Source organism: Colius striatus, chromosome 1 (assembly GCF_028858725.1).
Source record: "Colius striatus isolate bColStr4 chromosome 1, bColStr4.1.hap1, whole genome shotgun sequence".
NCBI classification, from domain to species: Eukaryota; Metazoa; Chordata; class Aves; order Coliiformes; family Coliidae; genus Colius; species Colius striatus.
The window spans coordinates 185,219,839-185,240,018 of record NC_084759.1 but is presented as its reverse complement, the minus strand read 5'-3'; the positions used below and the strand labels follow the sequence as shown (position 1 = coordinate 185,240,018).

The 20,180-nt window shown below is 37.0% G+C and overlaps 1 protein-coding gene across 1 annotated transcript in view; it reads left to right on the top strand.

Moving 5' to 3' along the window:
- GRM8 (glutamate metabotropic receptor 8) overlaps positions 1-19,682 on the top strand; it is a 352,719-nt gene extending 333,037 nt beyond the window's left edge. Inside the window, exons 10-11 of the mRNA XM_062018137.1 lie at positions 14,564-14,810; positions 19,577-19,682. Of these exons, the coding sequence (XP_061874121.1) occupies positions 14,564-14,810; positions 19,577-19,626 (297 nt within the window). The 3' untranslated portion in view covers positions 19,627-19,682. The remainder of the gene's footprint in view (positions 1-14,563; positions 14,811-19,576) is intronic.
- Positions 19,683-20,180: the final 498 nt, after the last annotated feature.

The following is a 20,180-nucleotide window of genomic DNA, read 5'->3' as shown; positions in this document are numbered from 1 at the left end:
TTGATAACAATGACAGTATAGAAATGATCTGAAATCTCTCACATCTCTGATCTCTAAAATGAAGCCAGTACACCGCCTTACCTTCTCTGTATAGTGTTACCATAACAAGAGTAGATGGATATGAGAACATCCCAGTGTGCATTTCACCTTATGTAATTAACTGCATTTGAGAGAGCAACATAAATGTTTGGGTGACTCATAGTACCTCTGGGTATTATTAACCACGGTATGCTAGAGTCAGCCTGGAATCAGTCACAAGCCCACCTTGGTGCTGGTTCTGCATGCAGTTTAGACACACTTACTACTGTATACCCTCTACAGCTAAGTTCCTATGTTCTGGATTGCCCCCAGAAAAAATAATGTTAGGTTTTATTTCAGGATTAAAATTCTTGACAGTAGGAATGACAGAGGGAAAGCAGAGGTCAGATTCTGACATCAGAGAGATTCTAAAGCTGAATCTAATAAAGATGCATTATTATCTATGGATGACATTGTAGCTGGTGAGGGTGGAAATACAGAAATATTTCTCATTTCATGACATATAAGACTTATGGAGGGGCTACACGCTATTATTATCCAGGAGAAACTGATTGAAACCTCACCAGAGAGAATTGCAGTTGAATTTAAAAAGAAATAAAAATATGACAGAATAGTTCAAAGCTTCTATAGGGGGATTGGACTAGGTGATCTCTAAAGGTCCTTTCCAATCCTACCATTCTATGATTATATGCTTCTATGAAATAATATTCATCCTGAACACAGGGAAGAAGAAGAGTTTGTATGTATGTGTGGGTGGGATTGGAAGGATAAGTACCTATGTCATCACAGCTTTACCTTCTTGCTCTTCTAAGATCCCCTCCTGGGATACCTCAGAGGTAGTCCTCTAAAATATCTTAATGTTACACATTTCTGTGGGAGTCAGCAGAATCTTGCCTTACCATGAGTATTCTCCAGGAAGACAAAGAATAAACATAAAGCTTATCCAAGTTCTTACATAAAAATAGCATTTTGTCAGGGCTTGCTCTGATGCAGAACTTCCTTCAGGTTAAGAGTATACCCCTGTCTGGCTTTCCACGCATGACCATTGATAGATGCAACTGCTTGCTGGGGATGTTGTATCTGATAGACGATGGAGCAATTGAACAAGCAGCTAGTGGTATTGTAACGAAAATGTGTCGAAATATGGGTCATAGGCAAAAGGGCAAACTAAAGACATGACACTTCACAGTTACTATTGAGGTAACTCAATGGGAGAAATTAAGACATTTGCCCTGATATACCTTTTTTCGCCTTGTTAGCTCTGTGCCTGGACAGATATGTAAAATAATGGTGATTTGCTACCAATTGTGCTCTCTAGGAAGAACACAGAAAGTCCATAATAACATTGCCTTTTAAAACCAGATAAGCTTTTGCATAGCCTAAAAGAGGTGGTAGTTCTTCCCTTTCTGTTTTGAATTGGTGTACTTGGGTCACTTGAGATGATAGATGCACAGACACTGAGGGAAAAGTTTTGCATATATGCATTAGGCTGAGCTCAGAAAAAACCTGCAAAGTTAAATTCAGAGCATGCAAAGCCACTTAACTAGAAACCAATAAAATGATTGTTTGTAGCTAGCACAAATAAATCTGGCCAGCTGTATACAGATATTGTGTGCTCTCACAGAGGGACATGAAATGTCCAAAGCAAACTTCTGCTTTTTAAAATGCTTATAATCTTAATAGTTTCTACTGAATCAATGTCTTCTGCTATTTGACATTCCTTACTCTCATGGTTTAAACCCAGCCAGCAATGAAGCTACATACAGCTGCTCTAACACACCTACCTCCTGTGGTGGGAAGGTGGAAGCTGCAGCAAGATGGGAGGAGAAGAGATAACCAAGGGCCTTGTGGATCAAGATAAGGGCAGGGTGGATTTGCTCACCCATTACTGTCCCAGTCAAAGCAGATACAACTACTTGACTTAGGGAGGGAAACAAGAACAGTTTAATCTACTAACAGCTAAAACCAGAACAGACAGAAAGCAAAACCAGACCAGAATGATGAGAAAAATACAACCATCACTCCTTCTCCCAGCCCTCCCCTCTTCCCGGGCTCAGCTACCTGCTCCTGATATCTCTACCAAACTCCCCTAGTTGCTCTATGTTCTTTCTTTGTGCATTTCCTAATATATAGAGTGCAAATATATTGCCTAAGATTTTTTTATTTCATTTCATATACTTTTGCCTAAGATGATAATTTTCAATATATACCAGATTCCTTTTTATGTCATTGGTGGGTCTCCAGTGTTTGAGCAGTTTTGTAGGTTATGCTTACATGTAAAAAATACAAGGGAAAATGTATATTAGAAACTCCTCTCTGTATTTCTACTGCCTAAAAAAGTTCATATACTAACTGCACTTCAGATATTTCTTCTCCTACCATTTCTACTCTCTCCTTAACTTTTTCAGGTGGTTGTCTACACCCCCAGAAAACCCTGTCCTCTGCTTTTGAGTAATCTGGATTATGATTTTTTTTCCCTAGATTATAAAGTAGTATAGCTCTTTCAATAGTTTTCTTTGAAAAGATTTCTTTGAAAAGATTTCTTTAGAAAAGCCCTATTTTAGAAGTCCTTTTCGTGTGGACTTTGAAAGAGCTGTAGTTAAATGCAGCATAGGCAGTGCCATGTTTAGCATGCAGTTTGCCCTCTGCACTGCAGCTAGGACACGAGCAGCCACCAGTGGATTCATCCTACTGTCATTAAACTTATTCTGGCTCAAGGAATGGACTCAGCAAAAATTTCTAGATAAGGCTAGTACTTGAGTACAGACTGTAAGATTTCTATTCACAAATTACCATTGAAATGCATGCTAAGGGCTGAAGGGACATGTTTGTTTGTTTCTCTTTTTGTCATTCCATTTTAGCTTCTTCCTTGCTCATTGCATTGTTCCCATTAGCATGGGTAGTGTTTGCACAGCTTTTCCTGCCAAAGTCTGCCCTGCAGTTGTACTGTCATTGGGGCAACCAGCTGTTACTTGTTTAAGCCTCCATCATTTTGCATGATAGAGGAACTTAATTATGCACAGCTTGAAGATGCTAAATAAAATAATCTTCTGAATAAGTATACTTCACTTAATATTTATCTCTATCAGGTACTTGAACTCTGACACTTCAGCCATGTGCACAAAGTAAATTAATACATTTTAGACCTAAACCTAGTGGCAAGATAATTATTACAGAGTTAGAGGTTATTCTAAAGTATTTCTAGAGCACAGTGATCTCTTTAGCTCTACTATAATGCATATTTAAAAGACTTCAGAAAGCAGAAACTGAAATGCAGTTAATGACATAATAAACTGGCAATTTACCTTTTTCTATATTTTGTGAATATAGGAAACAGAACATCAGTCAGTTTTAAAAGACAGATTGTAGTACTCTACAAATTTCAAGTCTGGACAAGAAAAACGATTGCTTTCTACTCAGCAATATATTCTAAGAAGGTGTCAGTCAACAACAATGGTCTCTGTTGTTAATGATCTGGATGAGGGGATAGAGTTTGCAGATGACAACAAGCTCATTGGAAATGTCGATCTGCTTGAGAGCGGGGAAGCTCTACAGAGAGATCTAGATAGGCTGGATGGCTGTGCCAAGACCAATCCATGAGTTTCAATAAGGCCAAATGCCAGGTCCTGCACTTTGGCCACAACAACCCCCAGCAGTGCTACAGGCTTGGGGAGGAGTGGCTGGAAGCTGCCAGGCAGAGAGAGACCTGGAAGCTGGCTGAACATGAGCTAGCAGTGTGCCCAGTTGGCCAAGAAGGCCAATAGCATCCTGGCCTGTATCGGGAACAGTGTTGTCAGCAGGAGCAGGGAGGTGATCATTCCCCTGTACTCTGCTTTGGTGAGGCTACACCTCAAATACTGTACCCAGTTTCGGGCCCCTCTCTACAAGAAGGACATTGAGGTACTGGAGAGGAATCAGAGTTGGGCTATGAAGCTAGTAAAGGATTTGGAGCACATCTCATATGAGAAACAACTGAGGGATCTTGAGGCTGGTTAGCCTTGCAGTGGTCAGAGGCACACAGATAGGGTCTTTATCACTGAAGAAAAGGGATTGATACTCAGAACTTCATGTGTAACAGGTTTAGCTGTATTATTAATGAGATTTTCCTGTGATAATTGAATAATTTGAATAGTTAAAGCTAGTAAAATAGTAAGTAGATTAATAATAATATTTGCTATAGTCTTATTTAGACTGTTAAGATTTTAATTAGACTAACAATAAATTCTTTGTTGGGCATTTTGCCCATAAGAAGATCTTAAGAGTAACACAGTATACCATAAAAATCCTACTTCTACACTGTGTTGAAGCTTCAATTCATGTATAACACAGGAACTAATTTTAAATACTCTCCTTCCTCATTTTGTCCATTGAACTGTTACTTGCAGAATCTTTAGCTTTGTTTTACACATTGATTGTACTTACCTTCCACTTGAGCTTTTTGAAGACACTCCTGACTATCAGGACTGACATACACATTACAACAGACATAACAAACATTAGTCTTTGGTCAGTGATTGACTAGTGTGGCCCTATTTATAGTAAAGTTGGTGAGACAAAGGATCATTTGGCCCTTTGAAAACCATAATACTGCAATAAATTGTGTGCTGTGGAATATAGAAACTGTATGACAATGTGAAATCTTAGCTAATTTATGAGAAGAAAAAAAAGAATCATGTTATCTACTAATATTTGAAATTATTTTGAAGGTCTGCAAGGCAATGCCTAGCATTTTTCATGAGATGTATGTCCTGAGGGTGGACCAAAGTAAAGAACATTAGTTTATTGCTGTTCTTAATAAAACATTGTAATAAATGTTGTAGATGAAGTAAAACTGAACATTTTTTTCCCTTCAAAAATGTTGATCATTCCCAATTAGCAGAAAATTTGATAATGCAACGCTTGTTTCAATCTAATCTTCTCCATCTTTTTCTACAAAATAGTATAATTTCTGATGCCAGTGTTCCATGATGTTATCTGTAAAACCACCGATTATGTCTATAGAGGTTACACATTAATAGAAAGCTTTTTCAAATGTAGTAGTTACAGAAGTGGTAAAGCATCTAAAACTCTTATACTGAAGCAACCCAAAGAGGAATGAATGAACCCAAGGAATTAAAAAAGGCAAAAAAGGCCAATTTTCTAGAATTTTATGGTTTCTATAAGACCATACAATTAGCGACTGCCTTTAAAGTTGGCCTTGTTGAGAAAGCACAATGTTGCTATGAATCATAGAATCATAGAATGGTTTGGATTGAAAGCAACATTTAAAGGTCCTCTAGTCCAATCCTCCTGTCAAAGGCAGAGACATCTTTCACTAGAGCAGATTACCCAAAGTCCTGTCTAACCTGACCTTGAACACCTCCAGGGAGCAGTCCTTCAACCTACTGGCCACGCTTCAAATAGTTTTCTGAGCTGCAAGGGCACATTGCTGACTTATATCTTATTTTTCATCCACTGTTATTCCCAAGTTCTTCTGCAGAGAAGAACTAGAACTAGACTTGAGGTCTGCTCTCAATCAGTTCTACCCCTGATCTGTATGGACATCTCTTGTATTGTCTATATTGTTAACTATACATTCACAGACCATGAAGCCAGTTGATGTGGTCTTTCTAGGTTTACAATGTCAAAATCTCTTAGTCTCTAAGCAAGAACAGTGTGATATGTTAACATTACATAGTGGGAATTATCCCAAACTGTGGGCAAACTCCTGGGAATGATTTGGAAGAGTGGGAGTTTCTCCAGGCCCAGGTCCACTCATGTTGGGAGTGTTTAAGAATTTAACAGTGCAAGTAGTAAAGACCTAGTGTATAGGCCTATAACACAGAATTGTTTCATTGTCTATTATATAGACACAGTGGTAGAATATTATATTTATATTAGTTATTTCCTGACCCTAGAGATCAACTATTTATCTTTTCATGTGCTACATTGCAATGGTATCCTGATACTTACTATGTCACAAAAGAATCATATCTTGTTAGGAAATTAGATTAACAAATACACAGAGTTGGACAATTACTAGTCCAAGGAGAAGTTGTTTCCAAATGACAGAACAGATTAGCAAATCTTGATGAAGTGAATGTCTTCATATTCCCGTTATCTTTCAGGATTTATCTTTGAGATACAGCTAACTTACTCCTGTGGTAAAATCAGGTATTGAGAAGTGACTGGAAAATTAGTTTTAGACATGTTGTGAAAATAACGCTTTGGAGGGAAAGCTATGCAATACAAACTTTGCAATATACAATTGTGGGACATGCCATTTCCAATGAGCAATTGAGAACTCTCAGTTCTCTGTACCTACTTACCCAAAAATAGTAAATAAAATAGTAAAAATATATTTAGTAAAGCCATTCGTTTCTTGCATAAAATAATTTATGGGTCTAAAGGGAATACTTAGAAACATTGCAGGAAAGGTCAAAATTAGACTTCACTGGAAAATCTGAACAGTAAAATCATTATCATTATTCAGTTTCTGAAATTCAGGTATATACATGTTCCACTGAGGCTGCAAGCTTTTCTAGCTTCTCTTGCATCCAAGCTTTAATGAAAGCTCATACATTTTAAAACTGATATACGTTTAAAATCAGATGTTAGATCTTTCTTTTCTCGTAAAGTTTCAGAAAGCAATTGAAGTATACAGATAAAAAGGATTTGTTTTCTCTGTTTCCTCTGCAATGTAAAGAATTACAGTCTACGTTTACTGCTTAAGATAATAGTTCAATGAATTACATACTTTCATGTTCGTGTGGTTTGGACTTCTTGTCCAAAAGCCTCAATTTATATTTTAGTAAAGAATATTTAAAAATATATATATATGTTGTTTCCTGTGTTTTCCAACTGAATAAATGTTTGAAGAAGACTCATTCCATGAAGTTTATCTTATACCTGTCAAATGATCTTGTTATATGAGTAAAACAATGACTGACTTGCACTTGTAATATTTTTCTTAAGAAAAGATGAGTTTTCTTTCCACAGATCCAGGCAAAAAAGTATGTTGTGCACCAAAAGCAATAAAAATGTGTAGATGTAAGCTGTAAGATGAAGGTTCTGGCTGCCCAGAGGGATTGTAGAGTCTCCTTCCTTGGAGGTCTTCAAGACCTGACTGGACATGTTCCTATGCAACCTGATCTAGGTGAACCTGCTTCTGCAGGGGAGTTAAACTAGATGATCTCTAAAGATCTCTTCCAACCCCTACCATTCTATGAATTGTGTCAACTCTTTATCGAGCAGCAACACATGCAAAAGCAATTGTAGTGTTATGACATGTTCATGACTTTAAAAGAAGAAAGGGACAGTCTTTTTCTAAGCCCTCTAGATCCTGCAGCTGAAAGAGGATGGCTATGAACACTTTCAGTTTTTTTCTGGGACTAAAAGGACTCATTCTCTCATTGCCACAAATGGAGAGGGATCATTTTGCTGTCTTTCCCAGTCTGTAAGATGCCTGTGGATAGATGGCATGTATCTGTATTTTATGATATGTCTTTCACCTTCTGCCTATAAATGATCTGGAAAAGGCTTCCAACAGCTGTGAATGAAGGCAAGAGTGGCAGGAAGGAATGAGAGTAAAAAACCTTTGTGGGAAATGAAGTTTGCTGCAATTCTGGCCTTAAAAAAAAATAACTCAATGAGGAAATTCAGAGAGAACATACACAGAAGAGACATAAAATGTTTGGTAAAAATTATAAAGGAGAACTTAAATTCATAATTTTGTCTTCTCCTCTGTTATTGGCAGTGTGAAGCGTGTTCAAGAGTCCTTGTTTGTGTTTATCTGTCTCAGCAGGATGGCTCGGACGCCAGTGACTTATACAAAGGGTGTGTCTTTAGCCTGATAAGAAAGGCACTTTTGAAGGGCAAATTGTGTAGAATTAGTCAACAAGAACCATTAGACCACTTGCCTCTTTTTAAACCTACACTTCTTTTTGGAGTACAAGTAGCTGAGTTGGATCTGAGCCTGAGGTATACCAAGCCTTCCCTCTGAGATTCAGAACTTCACTAGTTACTGAGCGTGTTTGTCTTGTGTTACAGCTACTAGAAGTTAGAGAACTTGCACCACAGTGGAAAGCTTAGATTCAATTCACTCAAGAAAAAATAATTGCCAGATCTCATACCTATCCAGGATATATTATTAAAACCAGACTAGGGAACAGGCTGGATGGAAGGTACCTTCTATTTGATGCATTGAAACTGAGAAGAAAAAGAAAAAGAAACAACATGAGAAAAACAGCAATTCTGAAGAGAGCCTGAATACAATATGTGTGAAAGCAGGGTGGTCTCAAAGCAAAGCAGCAGTCTGGAAAAAAGCTGTGATATTACCACTATTCTTTTTTCTTCTTTAATGAAAGTAGTTGCTTTGTGTTGAACTCAAAGCATGCTCTGGAAGTGACATTGCCTTTGCAATCACCACACTGATGGGACATTACTGGGGTCTTAGAGGGTATTTCAATTCTAAGCAGTGAAGCCAACCTGAGAGATAGTTATTCAGCTGTCTGTATCAAGACAGTTCAGTACACACACCTGCTTTGATGTATAGAAATTTTTCAAGTTACCAAGGGGGAAATTAAGTTTCAAGTACTTCCAAATTGAAGAAAACATGAGAATATCTGTGTTTTTCAAAAAAATCTTTTCTGGGTGCCCCAATATTTCCTACAACACATTTGAAGTTTGAAAGTAGAAAGGAGATAAATAGTCCTAGAATAGTCACATAGAACCACAGAATCTTAAGGGTTGGAAGGGACCTCGAAAGTCCCTAAATATGCACACAGTCATTATCTATTTCAGTTGCTGAGGCTGTAAAAGGCTATATTACTAAGTCTGTAAGATCCTACTGATGAGGAACAGATCCAAGTCATTTGTGCAACAGACCATATGTCTGAGTGGATACATAGAGTCTAGGTCACCTACATGAGACAATCTCTAGTTAGGGATCCTTTGTCAATTGTGGAGGTGGAAAATAGTACATAAGAAGTCATAAATCAGTTTTGGTGTGGGATTGGGATAAGGAATGGGGATGGGAAGTTATTTAGGTGTCAAGATTTTCCCATAGTATAAAGGTGGGTTTTTTCTTGTTCTACCAGGATCTTAGTTTTCTATCTTATCTCTTCTGAGTAGAGAAGAAAAAGAATAGATATAGCTGTCATTTTTACATCTGTGAAAAGCTTTATTGAACAAAAAATTGTAGTTCAGAGGGATTTTAGTGTTAGTAGTGATGCAATTTGTTTCTATGTAATTGTGAATAGTGGTGAGAAAGGGACCTTTATTCCTCTGTAACTTAGAGTGAGCTACCACTAAGAGACACATCAAAAATTATTCAAACCTCAAATCTTATTAAACTGAGCTACTTTTGTTGCTCGTTGGTTTTTAGAGCAGCTAATTCTGTAAAAGTTACAGATAGTTATGTTCTCAGAATAATAAAAGTATCCAGAACATACAGCCATAAAACATCATTGTCCTCTTGTCAGGAATAAAATAAGATAAAAATCAGACAAAAGATAAACAAATGTATGTCATCCTGTTTGCTAGACTTGTGCTTCATCAGACTGTGGGAAAGGGGATTCTGAAGATGGGAAAGATTAGATGCAGGGGATGCTGCTGTCCTATAAATGGTCTCTCAGCCTGCAAATGACCATTTAAAAAGAAGTAGGATCTGCAATAGAACAAGGGATAATGGTTTTAAACTGAAAAAGAGTAGATTCTGACTAGATACAAAGAGGATATTTTCACAATGAGAGTAGTGAAGCACTGGAACAAGTTGCCCAGAGAAGTTGCAACTGCCCCATCCCTGGAGACATCCAAAGTCAGATTGGATGGGGCTTTGAACAACTTGATTTTGTTGAAGGTGTCCATGCCCATTGCAGGTGGTTGGACTAGACAACCTTTAAAGGTGTCTTCTAACTCAAACTATTCTATGATTCTAATAGGAAAAGGGATAAGACCCAAGTTATCATTGACAATTAGTCTCCAGCTGAATGTGCAGTTGCATTAATATATGGAGTTAGACTGCACATGCACAATGTGCACATTTAAGTGTATGTTCAAAACATTCCTCTCAAGGTCTAGCAATTTTTTTTAAATCCCTTCTTTCTCATTAACCTCATTAAAGAGCAAAAGTGCTTTTTTTGCTTCAGTCTATAGTGCTAAGGCCAAGCCTCAGGAATCCCAGTGCCTAAAAGACAGAGGGAAAATCTGGAGAAAGGAAGACCTTCCCTTGGTTAAAGAGGATTGGGTTAGGGATCTACTAGGCAAACTGGACGCTCACAGATCCACGAGTTCTGATGGGATACACCTATGAGTGCTGAGGGAGCTGGCTGATGTTATTGCTGTCCAACATTTTTAAATTACCATAGAGCATGGGTGAGGTGTCTGAGAACTGGAGAAAGGCCAATGTCACTTCAATCTTCAAAAAGGACAAGAAGAAGGACTTGGGAAACTACAGAGCAGCCAGTCACACTTCCATTCCTGAAAGATGATGGAACAAAATACGCAAGATGATTGTTAGAGGGAGTCAACGTGGATTCACCAAGCGGAAATCCTGTTTGACTGACCTGATAGCCTTCTCTGGTGGTATAACTGGCTGGCTAGATGAGAGGAGAGCAGTGGATGTCATCTACCTTGACTTCAGCAAGGCTTTTGACACTGTCTCCCATAACATCCTCATCAGAAAGCTCAGGCAGTGTGGCTTGGACGAGTGGACAGTGAGGTGGATCGAGAGCTGGCTGAATGACAGAGTCCAGAGGGTGGTGATCAATGGCACAGAGTCGAGTTGGAGGCCTGTGGCCAGTGGAGTTCCACAGGGACTGGTTCTGGGACTGGGGCCAGTCTTGTTCAACATCTTCATCAATGACCTGGATGAGGGGACAGAGTGTACTCTCAGCAAGTTGGCTGATGACACCAAACTGGGAGGACTGGCTAATTCCCCAGAAGGCTGTACTGCCATTCAGCAGGATCTCAAACAACTTGAGAGATGGGCAGAGAGGAACCTCATGAGACTCAACAAGGACAAGTACAGAGTCCTGCATCTGGGGAGGAACAACCCCCTGCACCAGTACAGGCTGGGGGTCAAACTGCTGAAGAGCAGCTCTGCAGAGAGAAACCTGGGAGTCCTGATTGATAATAAAGTAAATATGAGCCAGCAATGTACCCTCGTGACTGAGAAGGCCAATGGCATCCTGGGATACATTAAGAAGAGTCTATTCAGCAGGTCAAAGAAAGTTCTCCTCCCCCTCCATTCTGCCCTGGTGAGGCCTCATCTGGAGTCCTGTGTCCAGTTCCAGGCTCCCCAGATCAAGAGAGACAGGTAACTTCTGGAGAGAGTCTATCAAAAGACTATCAAGATGATCAGGGGACCGGAGCATCTCTCAAGAGGAAAGACTGCAACATCTGGGGCTTTTTAACCTAGAGGAGACTGAGACATCTTTTCAATGGTTATAAATACCTAAATGGCAGGTGCCAAGAGATTGAGGTGAGTCTTTTTTTTCTGTAGTGTCCAGTGACAGGACAAGGGGTAACAGGTACAAGCTGCAACACAGGAAGTTCCATTTGAACCCAAGGAGAAACTTCTTTCCTGAAGGAGTAGGTAACCCTGGCATAGCCTGCTCAGGGAGACTGTGGAGTCTCCTTCTCTGGCAGTTTTCAAACCCTCCTGGATGTGTTCCTGTGTGACCTGATTGAGGTGAACCATCTTTAGCAGGGAGTTGTTCTTGAATGATCTCTAGAGGTCCCTTCCAACCCCAACTATTCTGTGATTCTAGGATCCATGAAAAAGAGGATCCCTGAGGCTGAATCTTTCTAAAGACTATATTCAGTATTTGAAAACTATTCTGTCAGAAAATGGCCAACTCATTCTATTTTTAATGTCTTGATAATTATAATGGATGATTCAAAATCACAGCAATCATTAGAAATAAATCTCACTACGTATGGACTGTAATGTGCAATGCAAAACTATCTGCAATTTGATTTTTTTTAAATAGGCTGTTGTACTGGTCATTTAAATTACATCCACAGAAAATATATTAAATGTAATGATACAGCTTATGCAAAATGCCTCCAGTAGTTGCATTTTGATCCATGGGCTTTTATTATTCCAGTAAATATATTAACAGATTTAGAGATGATTCACTATGAAACTTGCTTGAATGTAAACCTTCAGGCAGACATATTTTCTCTTTACTATGTGCAAGAGCTTGTTGCTGTGGGACTTCTTATTATATGAATGGTCACTGAGATCTATTGTAATGCATGTGTTTGTTACTAATATGACTCACAGTACTATTGCATGGATGTATGTATTTTATCCTGTAACATTCAAAAGTTCTTTATCATTTTTTATCATCTAATTTTTAAACTGAATTATGAGAGGAAGACGTGTCTTACTATTTGGTACTTGATAAGGCCTTAAAATTGTATATATTTAAATTGTTGCAGATTCTATGGGTGAGGCTCCAAAAAAGGATTTTTGTGTTTAAGAGAGTGTTCATATGCGCTACAATTTGTCAGTGGTAGTATTTGTATTGATTTTAGTTTAGCAAATCTCATTAGGAAATATATACATCTTTAAAAACCAAAACCTTCTGCTTTTCAACACCACTTCATGCAATTCTTAATTCCAGAAGCCACTGCTGGAGATTAGCCAATTTAGTTCAGAGAGAAAAGGATATATTGTTGGTACTGTTTGCGTATGAACTTATATCTTCACAGAGGTCCTTCCACAGAAGTCTGAAAATAACTGCTTATTAATGTAAATGTGTGAGGATATCATTAGCAGTGTTCATGCAAAATGTAGGTCAAGCTCTTCTTTTGGATACACCACTGTCATTTTGGAGTTTGAAAGGAACAGAATTGTTTCATTGCTGTAAGAAGTCTGTATTGTTTATATTTCCTGATGTATTGTCTTGATGCATTATTGAAATAAAAGAAGTTGCTCCTATCACTTCCCTGAGCACAATATAAAGACAATAATGGTTGCCTTTTCAGTCTGGTGCTGTCTGTGAAAGTACTTTCAGCTTCTTACAAATTTCAAAGTATTGTCATTCTTTTCTTAAAAGGTTAGATTGGGTTATCTTTTATTCTAAGGCAATATTTGACAGTTTTCTGTACAATTATACAGATAATATGCAAGGTGGGTCGGAGCAAGAGTCCACGCTTTAAAAATACATTTGTCACATTTCTCACCTAACATTGCTTGAAGTGAAAACATAGTTTATTTGTGATCTCCAAGGAGAAAGTATCTAATGGAAAAACTTTGTAAGCTGAAAGACATTAAAAAATGCTCAGCCATAATAGTGACTGCACACCAGTTTATTATATCTCTACTTTTCTGCCAAGGGCCATGTTACCCAAGGGCACGTAATAAAAACAGATGATCTGAAGCTGACATTGCAGACAGACTTAGTAACTTATCTCTGGGTTAATGTGATAGTATTGGCCAGTGCTTAAAATCATACCTGACATGTCAGTGAATCCTCTGCCAGGGCAGTAAGTTTTACTTCAGTATCTTTTTCAGTATAGAAACATGATTATTGAGAGATTTGCTACATATTTTAGGAAACCACACATAACTGTAAAGTAAAATTGTTGTCTCATAAAATGTCTAACAAAATATAATTTCATAAGGAAAAAAAAAGTGTTGAGCAAAACTACAATTAGTATTTCTAATATGTTATCTGCATACTTCTCCAAATAGAAACTTCTCTCTGCTGTTCTTAGGGAGTGATCATTCTGATTTTCTTTTATGGGACTATGTAAGACCAGAGGGGTTTTCTTTTTGTACGAGACAACGAAAATAGACAGACTCACTCAGAAGTTCTAGATTTTCTTTTTTACCTATAGGGGACTGAAGTCCTTTGTGATCTGATTTTGTGGTTCCCTGATTTTATGTTTTGTTAGGACTGTGACATATTAATCTATCCTTTGTGTGCCATTAGAGTATTGTGACTAGAATTCAAAAGTAATGTGGAAATGTTAAAAACAAAAAACCAAACAACAGACTCAAGAATAGTCAAGCTTCACTGTGGAGAACCTAATTTTCTTTTTTCCAGCTTGAAACTCAGAGTATATAAAAGATTTCACTGAATTCTGAGTTATTCCTGCTCTCTGTTGAGCCATGCTGCACACACTACTGAATCACCATGACATATTGCTGTAGAGGCTTCTGCGTATCAAAGTAGATGATACAAGGCTAACTCTGTCATCACTCCTCTTTTCCTGTACAGACATATTTGTTTCTTTTCTGAAAATTTGGCTGCTACAGAATCTCAATTACTTTTATGATAACGAAGTTTAATAAATACTATCTTTTTCCTACCACCTACTCTTAAGGTAAAAAAGACAACATGAAACAGTCATATTTGACTATAATTAAAAGCAGCCAAAGTCAAGGGTCCTTCTGATGAATGTATAGAAAAAGAAGAGTGTTACTATTTCCTTTTCCACTGAGTATTTTTATGTTAATTACTTTGTTTTTCTTCTTATGTTAGATCAATGTAACAATGATCTTTATGTTGTTGTTTCTTTCCTTCCCCAGATGTACATCCAGACAACAACACTTACTGTCTCCATGAGTTTAAGTGCTTCCGTGTCTCTGGGTATGCTCTACATGCCCAAGGTTTATATTATCATTTTTCATCCAGAGCAAAATGTTCAAAAACGGAAGCGGAGCTTCAAGGCTGTAGTGACAGCTGCCACAATGCAAAGCAAACTGACCCAAAAAGGAAATGACAGACCAAATGGCGAGGTCAAAACTGAACTGTGTGAAAGTCTTGAAACCAACAGTAAGTCATCTGTAGACTTTCCCATGGTCAAGAGTGGCAGCACTTCCTAATAGATGTACGTTCAGAAAAATTAACTTGATTTTAATAATAAACTTTATTCTTTTTTTCTTGCTTATTCTGCATGAATCCAGAGATGTGTCAGAATTGTTGTTTCAAACAAATTGTTTTTCACAGGAGACTAGTGAAAAAACAACCAAAAAACCACAAGCAGATTTTGGAAAGCCACATCTTTTTAAAATGATCTGGTTTAACTAGTGCTAATTTGATGTGTTGTGCATTACTCTGTCAGTTGTGATACATCCTGAGAGTTCATGACGTACATTCAAAACTAGAAGACTATTGAAAAAAAATAAACAGTTAATATTGGAGGTTTTTTGCAGTTAAGTATGGAAATGAAAATAATGCTTTTTACCTTTCCATCTTAATATTTGTTGACTTGTTAATTTATCAAAACTTATGAGTACTAATACTTTCCAGAATAATGCATCACATCCAGGTTTTTGTTGTGGTCTTAATCATCTTTGTACAAAATCGTGATAATTCATATGCAGCTTCATCTTTACATATTAGTAGTGGGAAGAAGTTTTGTCTCATGTTGGATGAGTTCTTGAATCTTGCCACATCTCTAAATTGCTGTGGTATAGAGGAAAACAGAGGTTATAGCTTCCATTGCACCACATGGCATAGAGTCTCATAAACTGGACTTCACAGTAATAACCGAACATGAGTAGCGCCAGTAGCTTTACCCCTAGAGCTTAGTAGTGATGGAGAATTGCTTTCTATTGAGGAATTAGAGGTCACATGGGATGGACAGCAGCTGTGACAGTTAAAGAAAATTTTTTCAGTCATTTTACAATGAAGAATTGCAATGCAAATGAGGATTTTAAAATTATTTTTTAATTACTTTTTTATGATGTTGACAGGAGAATAAATAGTACTATTTAACTTGAGCACATTCAGACAAATCAGTACCAAGTTTTCAGAAAAATAATGTATTTATTTCAGAAAATTGCAATCTCCCACTAAATTCAATCAGTTTTCCAGATTGAAGTCTTATAAAAATAGTCTATAGGTTTACCATGCTATCATTGCTGATTCATGGAGGACACTGAGTGCAAACCAATGCACCTGAAAAACTTGCAACCCTTCAAATGTGTAAATCTGCTAGACTGAGTTATAGGTTTATATAGCTTCAGATTATGACATAAAACAAGGGACAAAAGAAGAAAGGGATTAAATTTCTTGTGCATCAAATAATAATACCATGGAAATATTAAGTGCTCAGTAATTTCTCAAATCTTTAGAAGTCACCAAAAGAAAATTCAATAGAGAGGTACATTTTGACCAGTTTGCAACATGATACGCTTCTGAGGAAAGGTCAAAAGAGAGATTCCACAGTAGGATGATAAAGTGTTTATAAGAAAGGCTTGGGTATCTGGTGCTTACTACTGTTCCTAATTAAAAAAAGTTGTGTCTGGTATTCCTTAAACTCTGATTATGCATAATTCATGGACACAGCTGCTATTGGAAGCAAGTCTGTGTCTCCCACAGTGTGATGTATGCAGGGTAATGCTTATTTACTATGCTCTAAATACGATTCTACACATCTATATACACATCTATATAATTCTGAGCTTACTAGGAGTATATCCTGAGTAGACTTTGAGCCAGGTATTATAATTCTCCATAGGCAAAAATTCAGGATCAATTTATTTGCACTCCAGAGAAATGTACCTACATATTGAGCTCTGGGCCTCAGGATGGGTTTCTCTTTTCCCCAGAATTGTTCTGTACAATTTGGATTTGATCAACTTCTCTCTTTTCTTCAAAAACAGTTATTTGTCAAAATTTTTGAGGATTCTTGTGAATAATCAGTGCACAATGTCACAGAAGTCCTTTTCAATAGGTCTATAGTAACAACCTCTCAACATCGCAAAATTTCATCTTTCAGTAGCTCCCTGTGAGGTAGTTCTTTCTTTTCAGTAACAGTATATGAAGCTGATTTTTAAAACTGAAGCTGTTTCTAGTATGGCAGAACTGGATAGTAAATATTTCCCACCATTTCCTAGGCACAAATACTGGTAATGATAATAACGTTCACAACAAGGTACGAAATAAGATGAAACAGTCAGGTAATTCCGTTTTGCTTCCTATCCTGAGACAACTGTACTCTGTTTACTTTGTCCTGTTCCATGTATTCCACCTTGTCCCTCACATGACTAGAGTCCTGTTTTGTTTTTTGTTTTTTTTTTGTTTTTTTTTTTGTGGGAATACATTCATATGCAGTAGAAAACAAATTTTATCTGGGAAACAAGGCGAAAACAAAAAATCTAGATTCAATTACAGAACACATATTGACAAGTACTTTAAATGAACATAGGTCAGATCACAATAGTAATCCTAATCCTAATCCTCTTGTATTATTTTTTTCTCATTCCAAATGAATCGTAGTAACTGGAGTTAGAGAAGAATGTCCATTCCCACAAGTATTTTGACCCAAATTTGTTACTTTTTTTGGTCATCTATTCTCACCAAATGTGGTTCATATTATTACTATGAAATGCTGACGGTTTTAAAGAGTGGGACATCAGCTGGTAAAACTTTCAGATTCCTGAACAGGAACTGTAGACTTATTACAGTGAACTATAAAGGCACTTGCAATATTTATCAACTAAAAAAGCCATTGTTTGGACATTAGATTGAATCCAATTTAAACTACTATCTACACTAAATTCCTGTAGTTTTTTTTTTTTTTTTAAAGTAATAACATTCAGAACTCAATAGAATATTTTTTATTTCTTGATCAGTCCTAGATCATAGGTACAACAAAGATTAACAAATTAACAGCAAGTTAACAAGTTTCTCTAAATCAGCTGAAGTGTAGTAGCTACTAATTTTTGAATTTTAATCTTCTTGCAAATGTCCTCACATAATTCAGCTTACTGAGTTGTGATAAATCCGATTACATTACATTGCTGTGGGCTAACATATACACATGAAAAGTTATCATAGAACTCAGCTGGTACAGGGTAATGTGGTGAGCTAGCTTAACCTGATCATGTATCTGAGGCTATTTTCAGGGCAAGGGAAAAAAATAAGCACTGCTCCCTCTGTCCTTTTGTTCCCAAGTGTGCAGAGTTGGCAGATGTGCATTTCATTTCTTAACTGGAAACAAAATTCTTTTATGGTCTAAGGAACTTGTTGCCACGTGAACAGTACTGCATTATTTCAGAACAAACTGAACAGGTTGAAGGAAAAATAGAATCCTCTCAGAAATCCATCTGTGGGAACATGGTAGAGTTCAGATGGGAGCATCTCGTCTGAAAGATTTGAAAGATATAAATGAAGCTGTATTTGCTTCAAGTGTCCCAATACATGCCAATAAAGCTACTTCATGTTAGTGCTCAAATATTGTGATTGATTATGTGAAAGACTTCCATAATGTGGCAAAAGCAATCTTTTAATGAATTAATCTTTCCATACACAAAGTACTGGAGCTACCTGTGCAAGTGGAAGCAATAAATATTACATTTTCAGCTTCCTTTTGATTATTCATTCTTCTATATACATTCTTGGGGGAAAAAAAAAACCCCTATAGTGATGTGTGAGTTATAATGGTCTGGTTCTGTTGTGTCTGACAAAATGGCAAATGCAATATTAGAATCAAATTTCTCAGAAACTCAGAAAACATGAAGAAAAAGCAAGAGGCAAGCATAGTTCTTGATACTACCTAGTATTATTTTACAGCAATTTTAGTGATCTTTGATTTAGTTTAATCTTTGATGCAGGAGGGAGAAACTGTAATTTCTTGGTTTCTGTCATCTGTTCTTCCCAAATCATCAGATAGCTGGGCCAGATTTAGGAGTTAACATGATGAATCCCTTTCCTGTCTCTCTCAGTTGTTCCCACCAGGTTCTGTATAGAAGATACTGAGGGAAGGAAGGCACAGCAATAGAATTAAGGTCTTTGAAACTATAAAGCAGACAACTTCTGTGCCATCACATTATTTTCATCCTGACAGCTGCAATCTTCACTATAGTAAGCGGAACATGCCTGTAGCAGATGGAATAAAAAACGTACTTGGGAAGCCAAGTCTGTCTTTATGCAGTGTGACATAGACTTTATTACAGAGACAAAAAAGACTCAGAATACCCAGCTGGCTTACAATTTACAAACTGCCTATGAGACCTAATGTCAAGGCTTCCCTCTTACAAGCACTGATTTAATGCATCATCAGAGACTTGGAAGATGGGGGATTTTTTTACATCAGAGAGCTGTTTTGCATGTTGGGCTTTGCTTTTTTCAAGGACCATAGCATTTTCTAAATGGATAATCCACCACTACCTGGAAAATTTTCTTCAACTATTAGAAGAGAGAGAGAAAAATCCAAGGGTTTAAATTAAAAAATGTCTGTACAGAAGTCAGTCAAAACAATACCAGACAAATAGTATGCTGAAATTCTCTTGTATATATGCTAAACCCACTCGTTGTTGTTCCTCTCTATTGACCTCTGCTTCCTCAAGTCATAAACAAAACAAGTTTTCATCAAAAATACAGATTTTGAGATCCAACTTACCACTTACTGCTTGTTTAAACTTTCTTACTTTTTTTCATGAACATGGGCCATATTATTTGGAAATATTGTTGGACAATGAGTTCAAGGGCTAAATATGGGGGTTTCTTCTCTCTTAATTCTAAAAGTCCTGAACTTTGTTTTTTTGTTGTTGTTGTTGGTTTTTTTTCTGTTTTTTTTTTTTTATTTGCAGCCTCCTCTACCAAGACAACTTATGTCAGTTACAGCAATCAGACAAACTGAGCAGGGATGAAACTCACTGGAAGACCTGCAGGATGGGATCTTGCAAACACAGACTTTACCATCACCAGAGCTGAGTCTTGGAAATGTCAGTAGACTACATTCAAATCAATAGTCAATCTTCTAAAGGACAAGAATTAAACAAGAGGCAAAAGGTAAAAAGAGACAGGGGAAGGAAAAGTCCAGTTTTATGACATAGAGCAGTGTCAAACTTCTGAACCATTCACTCAAAAAAGGAAGCAAATCACAAAGGGAAAACAAATGTTAGCTTGTGAAAAAAAATGCTATTGAAATAAATCATGTCTGATGTTATATTTGTAAGTACTTTTTTGTGATTGTGATAATTTCCTTTCCTGTCCTACATTGTTCAACTCGTAAAAGAAGATGAATTTGTTTCTTGTGACAGCTGACTGAATTAAGTCCTGGGTTATGCTAAAATAGATGCAATGATCGACGCATGCTAATTTTTATACAAAATAATTTATTTCTAATAATAAAGGAATGTTTTGCAAATGTTGAGACTTGTTTTGTTGTAGTTTTCAGGAAAAAAGTTCCTT